The sequence below is a fragment of the Neoarius graeffei genome, chromosome 25, assembly GCF_027579695.1.
Source record: "Neoarius graeffei isolate fNeoGra1 chromosome 25, fNeoGra1.pri, whole genome shotgun sequence".
In the NCBI taxonomy this organism is placed as follows: domain Eukaryota; kingdom Metazoa; phylum Chordata; class Actinopteri; order Siluriformes; family Ariidae; genus Neoarius; species Neoarius graeffei.
The window spans coordinates 58,278,734-58,295,840 of record NC_083593.1 but is presented as its reverse complement, the minus strand read 5'-3'; the positions used below and the strand labels follow the sequence as shown (position 1 = coordinate 58,295,840).

The 17,107-nt window shown below is 47.9% G+C and overlaps 1 protein-coding gene across 8 annotated transcripts in view; it reads right to left on the bottom strand.

Moving 5' to 3' along the window:
* Nucleotides 1-17,107, bottom strand: part of adamts6 (ADAM metallopeptidase with thrombospondin type 1 motif, 6) — a 126,490-nt gene that overhangs the window by 26,329 nt on the left and 83,054 nt on the right. For all 8 annotated transcript variants that reach the window (XR_009651569.1, XM_060909059.1, XM_060909060.1 and 5 more), the window contains 3 exons: nucleotides 16,890-16,953; nucleotides 8,516-8,618; nucleotides 1,562-1,695 (listed from right to left, as the gene is read on the bottom strand). Coding sequence is in view for 7 of the 8 variants with exons in the window: in XM_060909059.1 (XP_060765042.1) it covers nucleotides 1,562-1,695; nucleotides 8,516-8,618; nucleotides 16,890-16,953 (301 nt within the window). In the remaining variant the exon portion in view is untranslated. The remainder of the gene's footprint in view (nucleotides 1-1,561; nucleotides 1,696-8,515; nucleotides 8,619-16,889; nucleotides 16,954-17,107) is intronic.

Here is a 17,107-nt window from a genome sequence, read left to right as displayed (position 1 = left end):
TTTGCCAGTTCATTTTATTAAACAAATAATATTGTAAGTGATTTGTGTATCCTGTTAAATTTGGCTTGTCTGCTTAACAAAACATCCAACAACACAATCAGAACCAGAAGTGTCCCATTCAGAGGAGAACCTCAACGCCTGCTTTAGTTCTATATAAATCTACTTTCTGAAGGTTTCGTGGTGCTGCAGTAACGAGTGTGTCGGATCAGAGGGAGTTGGGTTCTGGTGAGCTGCAGCGTGTCTCCAGTACAGTCCGAGTTAAAGACGCATCAGGAGGGTAAAGTGGAAGTAAATAAACTGTCCATCAATCATCACTGTGAAATAACCATGAAATGCTTTTCTTTGTATAATCGTGATCCTGTGATCCTGGACTTTACAGCACAGCGCAAAACATATGATGTTGGGTTTTTTTAAATTTCTTAACCATGTTCTCTTATCTAAGCAAACACAACAAACCTAAACCGTAAGAAGAGGAAAAGCTGACTGGACAAATATTATTGCATGCAACATGTTTCATTTAAAGAAAGCTCGCGGTGACGTCACAGATAAGCCAATCAGCAGACACTTGGTGGCTGAAGTGCAGACACTCCATCAGTGTCTCCGCAAGGAAAGTTCCTGGTGTTCAGAGCTGAACTCACGCGGCTGCATCTGAGGATTTATTTTACTCAGATTTTTCTTGAGCAGAAGTGACAGAGATGGATTCAGTAGCGTTTACTCTACACTCGCCTTTAAACTTAACAAAATGGAAAATGTGAACCAATCAACTGTTTTACTTTGCTGTCAAATTTCACATAAAAGCAAAAGGAATTCTATTAATTAATTAATTGATTAATAGCATCATCTCATCTCATCTCATTATCTGTAGCCGCTTTATCCTTCTACAGGGTCGCAGGCGAGCTGGATCCTATCCCAGCTGACTACGGGCGAAAGGCGGGGTTCACCCTGGACAAGTCGCCAGGTCATCACAGGGCTGACACATAGACACAGACAACCATTCACACTCACATTCACACCTACGCTCAATTTAGAGTCACCAGTTAACCTAACCTGCGTGTCTTTGGACTGTGGGGGAAACCGGAGCACCCGGAGGAAACCCACGCGGACACGGGGAGAACATGCAAACTCCGCACAGAAAGGCCCTCGCCGGCCCCGGGGCTCGAACCCAGGACCTTCTTGCTGTGAGGCGACAGCGCTAACCACTACACCACCGTGCCACCCTAATAGCATCATATTTTATAAAACTAAACCAGCCTTGAATAGTATCATGCACAAAAAATGCGTTGAAGTTCAGTTAGAAGTGAGACACTGCTTTGTTTGGGATAAACTCCGCCCCCATGTGTGTGATTCTGTGTAACTTGTGAACAGTCGCTACGTCTGAATCCTGAGTGATTCTTGAGCGACTCGTTCCACTTCTCTCTCTCTCTCTCTCTCGCTCTCCTACAACAGTGACGGTTTTAAACCTTTTACAGAAAGAAGGAGACGTTTTCCTGAGATTTCTCTCTCAGAGGGTGAAGGTGAAGAGTGTTGAAGAAGATCTGCGTTCGCTGCAGCAGTGTCTCACCTTACACTCTCCGTTGATGCAGATGTCCAGAGAATCAGCTTGGCAGCGCGTCCCGTCGATGACTGCAGGAGAACGTTCCGTGTAGAAGTTATAGCCCTCGGCCAGGCAGTTGAGTGCACAGGGCTTCACCCCACCTGAGGGACGAACACAGAGCCATCAGGCTTTAATTCATCACATCAACTGAGGTTCTTCTTGGAAAATAACACATTCACTCACTCACTCACTCGCTCGCTCGCTCACTCACTCACTCACTCACTCACTCGCACACTCACTCACTCGCACACTCACTTGCTCACTCACTCGCTCGCTCACTCACTCGCACACTCACTCACTCGCACACTCACTTGCTCACTCACTCGCTCGCTCACTCACTCGCACACTCACTCACTCGCACACTCACTTGCTCACTCACTCGCTCGCTCACTCACTCGCTCACTCACTCACTCACTCACTCACTCACTCACTCACTCGCACACTCACTCACTCACTCACTCGCACACTCACTCGCTCACTCACTCACTCGCACACTCACTCGCTCGCTCACTCACTCGCTCACTCACTCACTCGCACACTCACTCGCTCACTCACTCGCACACTCGCACACTCACTCACTCGCACACTCACTTGCTCACTCACTCACTCGCTCGCTCACTCACTCTCTCGCACACTCACTCGCTCACTCACTCGCTCACTCACTCGCACACTCGCTCACTCACTCACTCGCTCACTCACTCACTCGCACACTCACTCGCACACTCACTCGCACACTCACTCGCTCACTCACTCACTCGCTCGCTCACTCACTCGCTCACTCACTCACTCACTCGCACACTCACTCACTCACTCGCACACTCACTCACTCACTCACTCACTCGCTCACTCACTCACTCGCACACTCACTCGCTCACTCACTCACTCGCACACTCACTCACTCGCTCGCTCACTCACTCGCTCACTCACTCACTCACTCGCTCGCTCACTCACTCACTCGCTCACTCACTCACTCACTCGCACACTCACTCACTCACTCACTCGCTCACTCGCTCACTCACTCGCACACTCACTCACTCGCTCACTCACTCGCACACTCACTCAGTCACTCACTCACTCGCTCACTCACTCACTCACTCACTCACTCACTCACTCACTCGCACACTCACTCACTCGCACACTCACTCACTCACTCACTCACTCACTCGCTCGCTCACTCGCTCGCTCACTCACTCGCTCACTCACTCGCACACTCACTCACTCGCTCATTCACTCGCTCACTCACTCGCACACTCACTCACTCGCTCACTCACTCGCTCACTCACTCACTCGCACACTCACTCACTCACTCACTCACTCACTCACTTACTCACTCACTCACTCACTCACTCGCACACTCACTCACTCGCACACTCACTCACTCACTCACTCACTCACTCACTCACTCACTGACTAACACATTCACTCACTCACTTGCACACTCACTCACTCACTCACTGACTAACACATTCACTCACTCACTGACTAACACACTCACTCACTCACTCACTCACTCACTCGCACACTCACTCACTAACTCACTCGCACACTCGCACACTCACTCACTCACTCACTCACTCACTCACTAACTCACTAACTCACTGACTATCACATTCACTCACTCACTGACTAACACATTCACTGATGCACTTGCACACTCACTCACTCACTCACTCACTCACTCACTCACTCGCACACTCACTCGCATACTCACTCACTCACTCACTCACTGACTAACACATTCACTCACTCACTGACTAACACATTCACTCACTCACTCACTCACTCACTCACTGACTAACACATTCACTCACTCACTGACTAACACACTCACTCACTCACTCACTCACTCACTGACTAACACATTCACTCACTCACTCACTGACTAACACATTCACTCACTCACTGACTAACACATTCACTCACTCACTCACTCACTCACTCACTCACTCACTGACTAACACATTCACTCACTCACTAACACATTCACTCACTCACTCACTCACTCACTCAATAACTCACTCACTCGCACACTCACTCACTCACTCACTCACTTACACACTCACTCACTCACTCACTCAATAACTCACTCACTCGCACACTCACTCACTCACTCACTCACTCACTTACACACTCACTCACTCACTCACTGACTAACACATTCACTCACTCACTCACTCACACACTCACTCACTCACTCACTCACTCACTCACTCACTCACTCACTCAAACATTCACTCACTCACTAACACACTCACTCACTCACTCACTCACTCAAACACTCACTCACTCACTCACTCAAACATTCACTCACTCACTCACTCACTCACTCACTCACTCACTCACGTCACTCAGTCATTCACTTGCTAGGCACATGCGCATTCTGTGCGACGTACTTCCTGGTTTCTGAGTTGTTTGTGACTAGTCTTTTTTCCACAAGTGTTGGTGTTAATCACTAATCTTTTTTATTTTCTCTACAAATAATTTTCCAGTATGCTTTTCATTTTTTATTGTACTTTTACTTTCGCTTTCCTTTTTCTGCAGTATTTATTTTCCGGAAGAACACCAAGATCAGAAGCTTTCTTTTTTCTCCTCCTGCGTAAAGACCACAAGCGGAGGCCATCCACATTGGATCTGCTTTAATATCAACAGATCTTCAGTTAAGGTACATGAATCTTTTCATCATGGCACATCTTCAGCCTGTTCAGTGTGCTGAGTGCAGGATGTTTAGTCATTCTTCCTCCGTCGCTAGTGATAGCTTTATTTGTGATGAGTGCAGATTGGTTAGCTCTCTGACAGAGAAGATTACAGTTTTAGAAGCGCGTATCCAGGCTTTAGAGAAGGCTAGTGAGAATGAGAACAGTGTAGTTTCTGTAGGGGAAAGTCTGGACGCCCTAGGTGGAGTTAGCAATCCCCCAACTCCGGCATTAGAGCCCTTACAGCAGGGTGAATGGGTGACGACTCGGCAGCATAAGCATAGAGCCAAAGCTACCGCTGAGGCTCGCCCACGGGAGCGCCACTCCTCTCCACTTCACATGTCGAACAGGTTTGCTCTCCTTAGTGATGCACCCACTGAGAAAGAGCTCTGGTTATAGGAGACTCTATCATACGGCACGTGAAATTAGCTCAGCCTTTAGGGGCACCAGCAGCTTTAATCAGGTGTATACCGGTAGCCAGGGCACAGAACATAGCAGATAATCTTAGGGTCCTAGGCAAGCACAGGTTCTCAAAGATAGTTATCCATGTAGGAGCTTTGTCAGTCAGAGGTTACTAACAGTAACTTTGTAGAGGTGTTTAAATTAGCGAAAGCGATGTCCGATGCTGTAGTATGCTCTGGCCCCATCCCAATGTGGCGTGGCGATGTAGCTTACAGCAGGTTATGGTCGCTGAACTGCTGGCTGTCCAGGTGGTGCTCTGAAAACAGTGTGGGCTTTATAGATAATTGGGCTAATTTTGAGGGCACTGCTGGCCTGTTAGGGCGGGACGGTATCCATCCCACTCGGGAAGGTGCTGCTCTCATTTCCTGCAGCATAGGTCATAGTCTCAGAACAGGCCTAGTTAATTTCTGACAATCCAGAGCCAAGGCCAGGGAGCAGACGAACAGGCTAAACCGACTGTCTGCTAGCTGCACAGAGTCGTCACTCAGGGTCCACTACATCGAGACTGTGTCTGTTCCCCGAGCTCAACAAAAAGGTAGAAATTTTCAGAGAGTTTGTTCCAGTAACCTAATCAATATAAAATTAGATCATACTGACTGTTCAGCTGCTGCCAGCACCTTTGATCTAAAGGTGGGGCTATTAAATATTAGATCTCTTACATCTAAAGCGCTAATGGTTAATGAACTCATTACTGATCAGGAGTTTAATGTACTTTGTTTAACTGAAACATGGATTAAGCCAAATGAATATATAGCATTAAATGAAGCGAGTCCTCCTGGATACAGTTATATACACCAGCCTCGTCTAACTGGCAGAGGAGGAGGTGTCGCGGTTATTTATAACGATTATCTAGGTGTAACACACAAACCTGGTTATAAATTGAATACATTTGAAGTACTCACTCACTCACTCACTCACTCACTCACTCACAAACTCACAAACTCACTCACTCACTCACTCACTTACAAACTCACTCACTCACTTACAAACTCACTCACTCACTCACTCACTCACTCACTCACTCACAAACTCACTCACTCACTCACTTACAAACTCACTCACTCACTCACTCACTCACTCACTCACTCACAAATTCACTTACAAACTCACTCACTCACACACACTCACTCACTTACTCACACACTCACTCACTTACTCACACACTCACTCACAAACTCACACACATTTTCACTCACTCACTCACTCACTCACTCACTTACAAACTCACTCACACACTTTCACACACTCACTCACTTTCACACACTCACACATTCACTCACTCATTCACACACATTCACTCACTCATTCACTCACTCACACATTAAATTACAAACTCATACATTCACTCACTCACTCATTCACACATTCACTCACTCATTCACTCACATACACATTCACTCACGCACTCACGCATTCACTCACTCACTCACAGATTCACTTACTCACACATTAAATTACAAACTCACTCATACATTCACTCACTCATTCATTCACCCATTCACTCACATACACATTCACCCACGCATTCATCCACTCATACATTCACTCACTCACTCATTCACTCACACATTCACTCACATACACATTCACTCACGCACTCACTCAGATTCACTTACTCACACATTAAATTACAAACTCACTTATACATTCACTCACTCATTCATTCACCCATTCACTCACATACACATTCACCCACGCATTCATCCACTCACACATTCACTCACTCACTCATTCACTCACACATTCACTCACATACACATTCACTCACGCACTCACTCACAGATTCACTTACTCACACATTAAATTACAAACTCACTCATACATTCACTCACTCATTCATTCACCCATTCACTCACATACACATTCACCCACGCATTCATCCACTCACTCATTCACTCACTCACTCACTCACTCACTCACTCACTCACTCACTCACTCACACATTCACTCACTCACACATTAAATTACAAACTCATACATTCACTCACTCACACATTCACTCACATACACATTCACTCACACATTCACTCACTCACACATTAAATTACAAACTCACACATTCACTCACTCACTCACTCACTCACTAACTCACAGATTCATTCACTCATTCTCACACACACTCACACATTCATTCATTCACATACTTATTCACTCACACATTCATTAAATCACTCACACATTCACTCACATATTCATTCCTTCACTCACTCACTCACTCACTCACTTACTCACATTCATTCATTCACTCATTAACTGACAGATTCACACATTCATTCATTCACTCACATTCACACATTCACTCCCTCACACATTCATTCATTTACTCACTCATTCACTCACATTCACACACTTACTCACATTCATTCATTCACATACTCATTCACTCACACATTCACTCACTCACTCACTCATTCACTCACATATTCACTCACATTCACACACACACACACACACACACACACACACACTCACTAATTCACTCACTCACTCACAGATTCATTCACTCATTCACACACATTCACTCACTCACTCACACATATTCATTCACTCACTCATTCACTCGCATTCTCACACAAACATTCACTCAATCACACATTCATTCATTTACTCACTCATTCACTCACATTCACACACACACACATTCATTCACATACTCATTCACTCACACATTCATTCAATCACTCACACATTCACTCACACACTCACTCATTCACTCACATTCACACACATTCACTCACTCATTCACTCACACACTCACTCATTCACTCACATATTCACTCACATTCACACACACATTCACTCACTCATTCACTCACACACTCACTCACACATTCACTCAATCACTCACACGTTCACTCACTCACTCATTTATAGCCCTCGGCTAGGCACTGGCCTTCACCCCACCTGAGGGACGAACACAGATCCATCAGGCTTTAATTCATCACATCAACGTGATGTTCACGTGATGGATGTGAAAGTTCATTCTGACATCAGAATTATATCGATGTGAGGACAGAGAGATACAGAGACAGACAGACAGAGAGACCACACTTATCTCACCCCCTTTGCAGCACATTTCTGAATTAAACACTTTCTCAGAGCCAAATGTTTGGTAATTGTTGTGGTGTTTATTACAGGGAAAGAGCCAGAAGGGGATTTTATCTTTTTTTTCACTCTTGTTTAGTTTTTCACGCTCTATTCGCATCTCACTGTTCTGTTTCAGTGCAGGACTGAAGCAGCAGATATCTCCACTTTAATTTTAGCTTCAGTGCATTGGGTTTGTCTGTGCTGTGGGTTATGATCATGGTGGTGTTGGAGGCAGAGGGGACGGACACACACACACACACACACACACACACGCGTGCCTTAAAGATATGGAGCTCTGGAATCTTTGGAATTTGCACACCATCAAAGAGATGTTCACATTGTTGCTGGTACACAGAATACAGAGAGAGAGAGAGAGAGAGAGAGACAGAGAGAGTGTGTGTGTGTGTGTGGGGGGGCTCGTGTTCTCTCAGAGAGTTTCTCCTCTCCACTCTCACCTCTGCCTTGTTCATTCGGTATAAATCTACATCTACATCCAGATTCCTGTAAAGCTGCTCTCTGATGATGGAGATGATAATGATGATGATGATGGTGATGATGATGGTGGTGGTGATGATTTTTAAAAGCATGAATTGAATTTAATGTTTCAAGCGACTCGTATCCCTGCAATCTAAAACCATTACCGATGACATCATGCTTTTATCTTAATATCAGGACATACCTCCTGTGTAAGGCTTCCAGCTGTAATATTTCCCACGGAATGGCATGCTGTCGAAGTCCGCACACTGCTTCTCGCGAAAGTCTTGCGACCCTGCTGGACATGGCTACGAAACACAAAGCATACTTTATTCAGTCGCGATCCAGTATCTCATGGAGAGTGGAGCTGATTATAACACACTGCTGATATGTTCAGGAAGGACACGTGTGCGTGTGTGTGTGTGTGTGTGTGTAGGTCAGGGATGCACATACTTTTTAAAATTCCCTCCTTTATGCCTGTGTGGATGGGACTGCTTTCTCAGAATGATGTTTGTAATAAAGTTTTTTTTTTACTCGCCTCCTACATGATAAAACTTTCAGACGTCACCCAGAGAAACGAATCCCGTCTGAATAAACACCTGAAGGAGAGCTCAGGGCTGTTTGCGTGGGATTCGGTTCTCAGGGCCACAGAATGTCATAGTGTTTAATCTCATCTCCTCTGTGATAAAAGTTCCCCATCCAGATGCTAATTACCAACCAAACCTCATAATAATTAGGGAAATAAACCCAGAACTCTACATTAAGTAAAAAACAGAACACTGAGAGACTGAACTCTGTTTCATGATGTCATGATGACAGAAAGTGAGTGAGAGAGTGTGAGAGCGAGGAGGAGGATGATGGGGGAGTAAAGAGATTAGCTCATTGTTGTGAGAAGCAGACGTTTGCTCAGGGCCAAACATTATCCACAGGGGGCCACATCCTCCATGACTTTATTCATAATAAATTCCAACGCTGGACTAAAAGTGTACCATGAGTGCAGCACAGTGAGACGCGTCCTTCACCCCCATCTTCCTCCATGCAGATCTTCGTTTGGATTGCAGTGAGTCGTCGGAGTAATTACGCCAAGGCCTCGTATAGAGAGCATTGTTTTAAACTCCACCGTCTGCAGCTCTGCAGCTCCCCCGTCTTGACTCAATGTCATCTGCATACCGCCAATCCATTTGTTTTGGACGCAGAACGTTTCAGGGGATGAAAAAGTGGTTTGGAGCGTGCTGTTTGTTTTCCAAAGTAAACACTCGCCGCTTGCTCTGAGCTGTTATTTTTAAGATTTGTGGTAGAATAGCCTCAAGGCCCCCAAACTGGCTCAATTTTCACCTTAATAAAAACCTCAAAAATACACAGGGAAGTGTATTTCTCAATTTCTATCTTTATAAAATATTAGTTCTAATTAATTTTTTTAAACGCTCACGAGTCAAGGGATGACTCGGTTGATGCTGAACGCAGCAGGAGTCTGTGACGCATGCTCTCCGCTCTGTGACTCGAGTCAGTTTAGCTTTCGTAACTCTGACAGTACACACTGCGGCTGATTAAGAGCTCTGAGGCGTTCACTCGCTCTGCCTTCATAAATTCTAAACGCAGCCTGCGTATCTCTCTGTATCCAAACTTTATAGTCCTGACAGACTCAGAGTGATGCAGCAGAGTCCATCTGGCAACGAGTGACTTTAATAAGGAGGAATTAGGCAACAGATCGAAAGAGAGAGAGCAAGTGAAAGAGAGAGAGCGAGAGAGAGAGCAAGAGAGAGACAGCGAGAGAGAGAGAGAGCGAGAGAGAGAGTGACCGTGTGAGCTTCAACAGCTTGTAAAACCAGACCCTCATACACAGGCTCAACAAAACAATCAGAGAGGCAGCTATTAAAGACAACAGCTGAGATAACAAACACATACCAACTAAATTTGGGTGTTTTTTCCGACACTAATTTATCCAGAAGAACTGATCACAGATTAACACGGAATCCGATTGCAGATTTTTCCTACTTTTTTGTGTTTGTCTGTCTGTATATTAAAGCTAGACGGCCTTTCGATTTTATAAACTCGGTGAAATTTAATTCCGTCTGAAATGAGGTCATTGTGATATCTGTTTATTTCTGTAATATCTCACAAAATATCAGGCCATTCTGTGGCTGGGAAGTTATTTAATTTGAGGGGATTAAAGCAAATAATGTGCATGAAATCGCTCGCTTGCCGCAGTCAAGCAGACAGAGGAAGTCCGTGTGCGCATGCGCAGGTTTACCTTCTTCTTTTGGGTTTTACAGCAGCTGGCATCCACAGTGTTGCATTACTGCCATCTACAGGTTTCCCTTTGAGCGTGCACTGACAGTTCCATCATTCTGTCGCTAAACGAACAGCTGATCACACCGAGGTGCTCGCTGAGCCCCCATATTTATTAGTTTGGTCCTGCGTTTCCTTTCCTTCATATAGAACATAACGTCTTTTCTTCTCGCTTTCCGTTACTGTAGTCGCTCTTTCACATTTCATTCGTACACTCAGGTCCTCCATTTTTCTCTCCTGTTTCAAATTTGTATCCCACAATGCCTTGCGCGAACGGGGAAAGCCCACCACGTGATGCATGACATCATATCATGAATTTGGTCATGGGGAAGCAGGAAAAAATAGCGCAGACCTTAGGGCCATGTGGAGATAAACTCATTAATTGTTCTATTTTTTAAAAAACTAATAAAATTGGAAGACTTTGATTGGAATTCAGTAGCTTTCAATCACTAAATAAAAATAATTGGGTGTTGAGGAAAATTCTTTTTATGACCTACACCTGAAAAATGTGAAAGGCAGCACAGCTTTAAATAAAACTATCCTCAAACTCAATTTTTCGTTGTTTTTTTTTTTAAAAAATGCAGCACTGATGTTTTGCTGAAAGTTTCTTTGTAAACCTTTTTATAATAAAATCCCATGCTCAGGTGTTAATCGACAGCTGAAGTATTAGTCTACATATTTAAATGAGCAGTTCTTCAGCAGAGAGGCCAAAATTATGAAATGATCAAGATCGCCTGAACCTGTCAGCTCAGTGATGTTGCTAAAGTACGGAATCCAAGGCAAAATGGACTGAAAACCAAATTTAAAAATCATCACCACCCCAATTATAGCAATGTCGCTTCAGAGAACTCTGGGGTTGAATTTTAAGAATGAAAGTGCAGTTTTTTTTCTGACATAATTCTGTTGCTGACTTTTCTTTCCTCAGAAAAGATTTTGCATTTAGAGTTAAACACAGACAAATTTTCTATATGTTTTTAGGGTCAGAAGATCCCATACAGTGTGAAATTTAATTTAATACCTGTGGCAGCGGGGGCGTGGTCAAGCGTCGGTCTGTGACCGGAGGGCGGAGTCAGGGAAGGTAAGTGGCAGAATCACTACACCTGATGTCAATTAACCTGTGTTTGTGTGTCTTCCCAGCGACCACGCCCTATATAAGGAGAGAGAGAGCAGAGGAAGTGAGCTCTCTCCCCAACCAGACGACTTGTGTGTGCGCGTGTGCGCGTGCATGGCTGGGAGAGTGGATTTTTGCATCTGAAAAGAGCAAAATAAAACAGTTTGGAACTTTATTCTGGCCTGCTGTCTTTCTGTGCTCCTCCCCCTCCTACGAACTGCTACAGTGGTGCCGAAACCCAGGACCAAGCACAGGAAAAGAACAGCGCCATGGAGTCCTCCCCCTTCGCAGACCTGGTCCATGCCCTCGCCATGGCCCAGCAGAGCCAGCACCAGGTGCTAGTCACCCTCCGGAAGGAGCAAGAGCACCGGTTCGAGGCCCTGGTGTTGGCGCAGCAGGAAGATCGACAGGCATTCTGGCACCTCCTTGCGTCGGCGGGGTCCATCACCTCCACCGCCGCGGGCCCTTCTCCTCTCACCCTAACTAAGATGGGCCCGCATGACGACCCTGAGGCCTTCCTCACGCTCTTCGAGCAGGCAGCAGAGGCCTCGGGCTGGCCGGTGGAACAGCGCGCGGCGTGCCTCCTCCCCCTGCTAACAGCCGAGGCGCAGCTGGCCGCGCTACAGCTCCCTGACGACTGCTGGCTGGCCTACGCGGACCTTCGCCGGGCCATCCTCCAGCGGGTGGGGCGCACCCCCGAACAGCAGTGACAGCGCTTCAGCGCTCTGCGTCTGGAGGAAGTTGGCTGGTCGTTCGCGTTTGGCCAGCAGGTCTGGGACGCCTGCCGGCAGTGGTTGAGGGCCGACAACCATGACGCTGAGGGAATCATCGATCAGGTGGTGCTGGAGCAGTTCATCGCCCGCCTACCAGAGGGGACCGCGGAGTGGGTCCAGTGCCACCGCCCCGCGTCGCTGGATCAGGCCATCGAGTTGGCGGAGGACCAGTTGGCGGCTGTTCCAAAGGCAGGACAGCGGACATCCTCTTCTTCCCCCTTCTCTCTCTCTCTCTCTCTCTCCCCTCCTGTGTCTCGTCCTCGCCCCGTTCCCCCACCGCGAAGGCGGGGTCCGGCCCCACCCCAGCTGGCCCGTCACACCCACGGTGCCCTCCCGTTTTTCCCTTCTGTGTCTGTCTCTTCCCCCTCCCAGGCTTGTGAGCCCCAGAGCGCCAGTGCAGAGAGGAAGCCCGGGCCGGTTTGCAGGTGCTGCGGGGAGCCGGGCCACCTCCAACAGCAGTGCTTGGCAATGGAAGTGGGCACGGTGGTTCGGATCCCTGACGCGCCAGGAGCCGCCCTCGATCAGGCCAGAGCGTATCGCATACCGGTGAGTATCCAAGGGGATACATATCAGGCATTGGTGGACTCTGGCTGTAATCAGACCTCAATTCACCAAAGCCTGTTGCAAGATGAGGCACTGGGGGGAGCACAGGGGGTGAAAGTGTCGTGTGTGCACGGGGATGTTCACAGCTACCCTTTAGTGTCGGTCCACATTTTTTTCAGAGAGGAAAAATTTAGAGTAAAGTGGTGGTTAATCCTCGCCTTACCCACTCGATAATTTTGGGGACTGATTGGCCGGGATTCGGGGAGTTAATGAGCCATTTAGTGAAGAGTGGGTCCTGCCGTAGTTCAGCAGGGGGAGGTCCCGGTGTCGCCTTGGCGGGAGCAGCTGTCACAGAGCCGTCTATGTCATGTCTGCGTCAGAGTGAGGAGCCGCTGGCTCCTCCTCCCTTTCTCGGGGAATCCCTCGCGGATTTTCCGTTAGAGCAATTGCGAGACGAGACTCTGCAGCATGCGTTTGACCAAGTGAGAGTAATCGATGGTCAAATGCTCCAGCCAAACGCCGCCCCGTCCTTCCCCTATTTTTCTATTATGAAGGATAGATTATACCGAGTGACGCAGGACACTCAGACTAAAGAGCAAGTCACGCAGCTTTTGATTCCAAAGAGCCGCCAGGAATCGCTATTCCAGGCGGCTCACTTTAATCCCATGGCTGGACACTTAGGGCAGGATAAGACACTAGCCCGACTAATGGCCCGGTTCTATTGGCCAGGGATTTGCGGCGATGTCCGTAGGTGGTGTATGGCGTGCTGCGAATGCCAGTTAGTAAATCCGGCGGCCATCCCAAAAGCGCCTTTGCGCCCTCTCCCATTAATCGAGACCCCGTTCGAAAGAATTGGGATGGATCTCGTCAGGCCATTAGATCGGTCAACACGAGGGTACCGCTTTATTTTAGTTCTGGTGGACTATGCAATGCGATACCTGGAAGCAGTGCCTCTTTGCAATATCTCAGCACGCAGTTTTACGGAAGCGCTCTTCCGCATCATCTCCCGAGTTGGAATCCCGAAAGAGATTCTGACTGACCAAGGCACCTCGTTTATGTCACGTACACTGAACAAACTGTATGGGTTATTAGGAATTAAGCCGATCCGCACCAGCGTGTATCACCCACAAACGGATGGTTTAGTTGAACGGTTCAAGCGCACCCTCAAAAATATAATTAAAAAATTCGTAAGTGAGGACGCACGTAATTGGGATAAATGGCTCGAACCCTTGTTATTTGCAGTGGAAGAGGTCCCCCAAGCCTCCACGGGGTTCTCCCCGTTTGAATTGTTATATGGGCATAAGCCGCGCAGCATTCTAGATGTGCTGCGAGAAAATTGGGAGGAGGGACCTTCACCAAGTAAAAATGAAATTCAATATGTTATTGACCTGCACGCAAAACTCCACACACTCACACACCTAACCCAGGAGAATTTGCGGCAGGTCCAAGAACGGCAAACCCACCTGTACGACAGGGGTATGTGCCTTAGGGAGTTCGCACCGGGAGATAAAGTACTCGTACTGTTGCCCACATCGAGCTCCAAATTAATCGCCAAGTGGCAAGGACCCTTTGAGGTCACACGGCGAGTCGGGGACATCGACTACGAGGTGAGGCGAACGGACAGGGGTGAGGCGCTACAGATTTACCACCTCAATCTGCTCAAACTCTGGAACAAGGAGGTCCCTGTGGCGTTGGTGTCGGTGGTTCCGGAGAAGGTGGAGCTGGGGCCGGAGGTTCAAAAGGGAGCATTGGCATCGTGTACCTCTCCGGTCCCCTGTGGAGACCACCTCTCCCCGACCCAACTCACGGAGGTTGCCCAGTTGCAGACCGAGTTTTTGGACATGTTCTCGCCTCTGGCCGGCCGCACCGACCTCATAGAGCACCACATTGAGATGCCCCTGGGGGTGGTAGTGCGTAGCCGCCCTTACAGGCTACCTGAACACAAGAAAAAAGTGGTTCGGGAAGAACTCAAGGCCATGCTCGAAATGGGCATCGTCGAGGAGTCCCACAGTGACTGGAGCAGCCCAGTGGTCTTGGTACCCAAGGCCAATGGGTCGGTCCGGTTCTGTGTAGACTATAGAAAAGTCAACGTGGTGTCTAAATTCGACACGTACCCAATGCCTTGTATTGATGAGTTGCTCGATCGACTAGGCACGGCTCACTTTTACTCGACACTGGATTTGACAAAGGGTTATTGGCAGATCCCCTTGACTCCATTATCCCAAGAAAAAATGGCCTTTTCCACACCGTTCAGCTTACACCAGTTTGTCACACCTCCTTTTGGGCTGTTTGGGGCGCCCGCTACGTTTCAGCGGCTGATGGATAGGGTCCTCTGCCCACACGCCACCTATGCGACCGCGTACCTCGACGACATCATTATTTATAGTAATGACTGGCAGCGGCACCTACAACACCTGAGGGCCGTCCTTAGGTCACTGAGGCGGGCAGGTCTCACAGCCAACCTGAAGAAGTGTGCGATTGGGCGGGTGGAAGTACGGTATCTGGGCTTCCACTTGGGCAATGGGCAGGTGCGTCCCCAAATTAACAAGACAGCAGCAATTGCGGCCTGCCCAAGACCAAAAAGGGGGTGAGACAGTTCCTGGGGCTGGCTGGCTACTATCGTAGGTTTATACCTAATTATTCGGACGTCACCAGCCCGCTGACTGATCTCACTATAAAGGGAGCATCAGATCTGGTCCAGTGGACGGAGCAATGCCAGCGGGCTTTCTCTGAGGTGAAGGCTGCACTGTGCGGGGGGCCCCTGTTACACTTCACTGACTTTTCTCTCCCCTTTAAGTTGCAGACAGATGCATCGGACAGAGGGCTGGGGGCCGTTCTGTCTCAGGAGGTGGAGGGGGAGGACCGCCCGGTGCTGTACATAAGTAGGAAGCTGTCGGTGTGTGAGGGGCGCTACAGCACCATCGAAAAGGAGTGCCTGACAATCGAGTGGGCGGTCCTCGCCCTCCGCTACTACCTCCTGGGGCGCCCTTTCACCCTCTGTTCGGACCATGCGCCCCTCCAGTGGCTCCACCGCATGAAGGATGCCAATGCGTGGATCACCCATTGGTATCTGGCACTCCAGCCCTTTAATTTCAAGGTGGTCCACAGGCCGGGGGCGCAGATGGTCGTGGTGGACTTCCTCTCCCGTCAAGGGGGGGGGGGGGGGGGGGGGGGAGTCAGCTGCAGGCCGGATGGCTGCCTGGCCTGAGTCGGGTGGTGGGGGTATGTGGCAGGCAGGGGCGTGGTCAAGCGTCGGTCTGTGACCGGAGGGCGGAGTCAGGGAAGATAAGTGGCAGAATCACTACACCTGATGTCAATTAACCTGTGTTTGTGTGTCTTCCCAGCGACCACGCCCTATATAAGGAGAGAGAGAGCAGAGGAAGTGAGCTCTCTCCCCAACCAGACGACTTGTGTGTGCGTGCATGGCTGGGATAGTGGATTTTTGCATCTGAAAAGAGCAAAATAAAACAGTTTGGAACTTTATTCTGGCCTGCCGTCTTTCTGTGCTCCTCCCCCTCCTACGAACTGCTACAATACCATTATCTTGAGCACTGCAACTAAAAAAGTTCCCACATTTTGCTGTGAATGTGATTGTGTGACTGAAGAACTGCCCTTATACTGAGCCTCAGATTTCAATAGTTTGATTATGTTCATGTAAAAAATATTGTGCCAATTAGTTGTTTGTTTATTTGTTTGTTTGTTTTTTACAGTTATACAGGTCCCTAATTGCAAAAAGTTTGAGAACCATTACCACAGAGGAATATACAGTCTAAAGAAGATCTATGAGAAGATCTGCCAATCCATAATCCATGTTCCTGAGCTGTTCTCATTTACATAGAAGAAGAAGAGAAATGGAAACGTACGTCAGTGTTGCACGACCTGTAGCGCTTCCTCTCCCCAAGACAGTACTTCCCGCCTCCGGACGGCCTGCAAAAATATCAGAAAGAAAAAACAGACTGATGAAGAACCCACAGCAACTCCGAGAGCCCTTATAACAGAACTGAAGAACATAAAATCGAAGCTTATATCGAGACACGCGTTCATGACACCAGGAAGCATCTGCACTGTGTTTGTGTGAAAC